Source organism: Trichechus manatus, unplaced genomic scaffold, assembly GCF_000243295.1.
Source record: "Trichechus manatus latirostris isolate Lorelei unplaced genomic scaffold, TriManLat1.0 scaffold00018, whole genome shotgun sequence".
Taxonomy (NCBI): Eukaryota; Metazoa; Chordata; class Mammalia; order Sirenia; family Trichechidae; genus Trichechus; species Trichechus manatus.
The window spans coordinates 3259159-3262094 of NW_004443954.1; the positions used below are offsets into that span (position 1 = coordinate 3259159).

Genomic DNA, 2936 nt, shown 5'->3' on the forward strand with positions numbered 1-2936 from the left:
ACCTAATTATGAGTCCTTCCCAGACAAGAACCGGAAATACAGGTATGTAGGGCCTTGTGGAAGAAAGCGAATGGGGCAAGAAGGACTAAAAGGAACCGTAGATTATGCACATGGTTGAGGTGAAGGCGCTTTCCGCTGCCTCACTCTCCAAGGCCCTGCAGGCAAGGCCTCCAGCACAAATGATGAAAGTGATTTTTTTTTTTGTCGTATTTCATGAGTGACAGTGACTGGGTCAGAGCCCTTCCATCTCAGACTCGTTCTCCCCGCTCCTCCCGCTCCCCACCGGGGCGCACCCCTGCCCTCGAGGGAGCCGGGGGCCGGGGCTGAGTAAGGCAGAGGCGGGTTGCCAGTAGGCGGGCGCCCCGGGGCGGGACCCAGAAGGCGCTGTCCTGGTGCTGAAACCCGACCTGTGCCGCGGTCGGGCCCAGGTCGCGGCCCTTACCTTTTGAGAGCTGAAGGAATGCGTCCAGTGGTACAGAATAAGCCTAACCTCCTCCCCCGGCTTGCCTTCCGCCATTAAAGGCGCGCCCCCTCTCTGCTCGTCCTGCCTCCGAGCCATTTTGGGGTGCGTAAGCGCAGGTGGGCCTCCACCGTCCGCCCTTTACTTCTCCCAGCCACACTGCTCGGCAAAGCGTCTTAGGCTTCCGGCGATGCCTCCTGGAGCCTAGAGGATTCGGGCCGCCGAACAGCCCACTGGGAAGTGTAGTTTCGCTGGCGACCAAGCTGTGGGCAGAGTCCGCGGACACGCGCGGGTGTCTGCGCGCCGCAGGGCGCCCCGAGCCGGGAAGTAGCTTAGGGGGTATCCTTGGATATGTTTTAGAAAAAAAAATCTAAAATATGAGTCTTTGCTTATCAAGTGGGTAGCGAATAATGTTGACTGCAAATTTCTCATCGGTTTTGGAGATGGGATGGGGGTTGATCGGGTGTAAAAAGGAGCAATTTCCCAAGATACATAGGGGTCTTCTTGGAAAGAGGCTATACCTTCTGCGAAAAAGAAGTTCCGGTTGACAAGCAAACAACAGGAAAAAGATCTACGCATTTTCGTTAGAAGATGCTACTATAAAGGCATGCAACCAAAAAAAAAAAAAAAAACCTCATAAGCCACTAATAAATAATGGTGAGGTAAAATATCCTAGTTGTTAAACATAGAAATTTTAGAGCAAAACTACGTGTGTTCACATCCTGGCTTTTCATCCATTAACCTTAAGCAAGTTACCTAGCCGTGCTGGATCTCAATGCTCCCCGTTTTTGAAATGGAGATAATAATTTTACTTCCCTCATAAGATTTAAATTAAATAAATAAATAAAATGTTAAATGCTCAAAACAGCCTGGCATGTTGTAGACACTCAATATTGTTCACAGATTGTTTTATAACATTGTCTTTATGGCCATGGTGAGAATAGTAATTTTATACGAGTCTAGTTGTTATTGTACACCTCTTAAAATCTGGCATTGTAATAATTAATAAAATTTCTCTTTCACTGAGTATACACCTATGTGTATGTATGTGGATGTGTATATATGTATTCGTGTATATATATACATATATGTACGTGTGTGTGAATATATATATGTGAAGTGAATGCTTGTATAATCCATTCACCAAATATTTTTGCGCACCAGGCGTTGTGCTGGGCCCTGGGAATACAAGGTTGCCTAAGATCTGGCACCCAAGGTACAAGTCTGGTAGGGGAAACAACAAAATAAATCAACAAACACCACAGAGATGAGAACTGTCTACCTTACGGGTGAAAACACGGTACTGGGAGTAGGGAGAGGTGGGCATCCGACCAAGGTCTGGAAGAGATAAAATCCCATGAAGTCCTCCCTCCCGTTTACCACACTTCGTTTTTTGTTGTCTGTAATTCTTTTATGGCTTGTAAAGATTTTACAATGTTTTCTTATATGCTTGTTAATTCAAATGCCACAAAGACAATGATCGTTACCAAATTTGTTTATCAGTTCACTCTTCGAATTAAGCTTTGAAATTTGACCCTTTACCTGTTGCCGTCGAGTCGATTCTGACTCGTAGCGACTCTATAGGACAGAGTAGAACCGCTCCGTAGGGTTTCCAAGAAGCAGCTGCTGGACTCGAACCACCGACGCGTTCATTAGCAGCCAAGCTCTCAAGTTTCTGCGCCACCAGGGAAATTTGACAGCAGCATTTAAATTCTAGCTTTGCCGCTAACTTTGGTGACTTGGCCTCTCTGAGCCTTCATTTCTTCATGTGTGAAATATGGATTGATAAAAATATATACCTCAGAAGACAGGCCTGGCAATCTGTTTCCGAAAAGTCACAGCCCTGAAAACCCTATGGAGCAGTTCTACTCTGTGCACATGGGGTCGCCATGAGTCAGAATCCACAGCAGCCGACACCAACAACCGGACTGCTGTGGGAATTCAGTCAGAGAACGATGTCAAGCACCTAGGACACAGATAACGTAGCATCTGAGGAAAATGTGTACAAAAAGCCCTCCGTTAAGGGATGACCCTTAAGGGGACATCATCTCCCGCTTGATCCTCTCTCTCCAGGCCTCAAGATTCTTACAGCTACCTATGTAACCTCCTCTCCCATTCCTCTTCGGAAGGGCTTCGTTTTTCATTCTCCAACTCCGTATTCCAATATATACTATACAGTTCTCGTTCCTTGCTTTATTAAATCACCTCAGTATTTGAATAAATTCAAGACTCTTCGTAGGCCACCTGTCACTTGCAGCTGAAAAAGTCCTACCATACAGCCCAAACACTGAGTACTTTCTCTGTCACATATTCACAGCAGCAAAACCATGTATTAAGAATTGAAAGAACTGATTGATTATTGATTGCATTGGTGTTTACTACTAAGTATTCCTATCTGTGCATGGAAGTGTAAATGCATACAGAGCCTCTGAAGGGAAACTTGCTAAGTATTCCTATCTGTGCATGGAAGTGTAAA

The 2936-nt window shown here is 45.8% G+C and overlaps 1 protein-coding gene across 1 annotated transcript in view; it reads right to left on the reverse strand.

The window, feature by feature from the left end:
• Positions 1-559, reverse strand: part of GDAP1 (ganglioside induced differentiation associated protein 1) — a gene marked incomplete at its 3' end in the record, with an annotated part of 23338 nt that extends 22779 nt beyond the window's left edge. The window contains exon 1 of the mRNA XM_004372516.2: positions 443-559. Within this exon, the coding sequence (XP_004372573.2) occupies positions 443-559 (117 nt within the window). The remainder of the gene's footprint in view (positions 1-442) is intronic.
• Between the last annotated feature and the right edge of the window lie 2377 nt (positions 560-2936).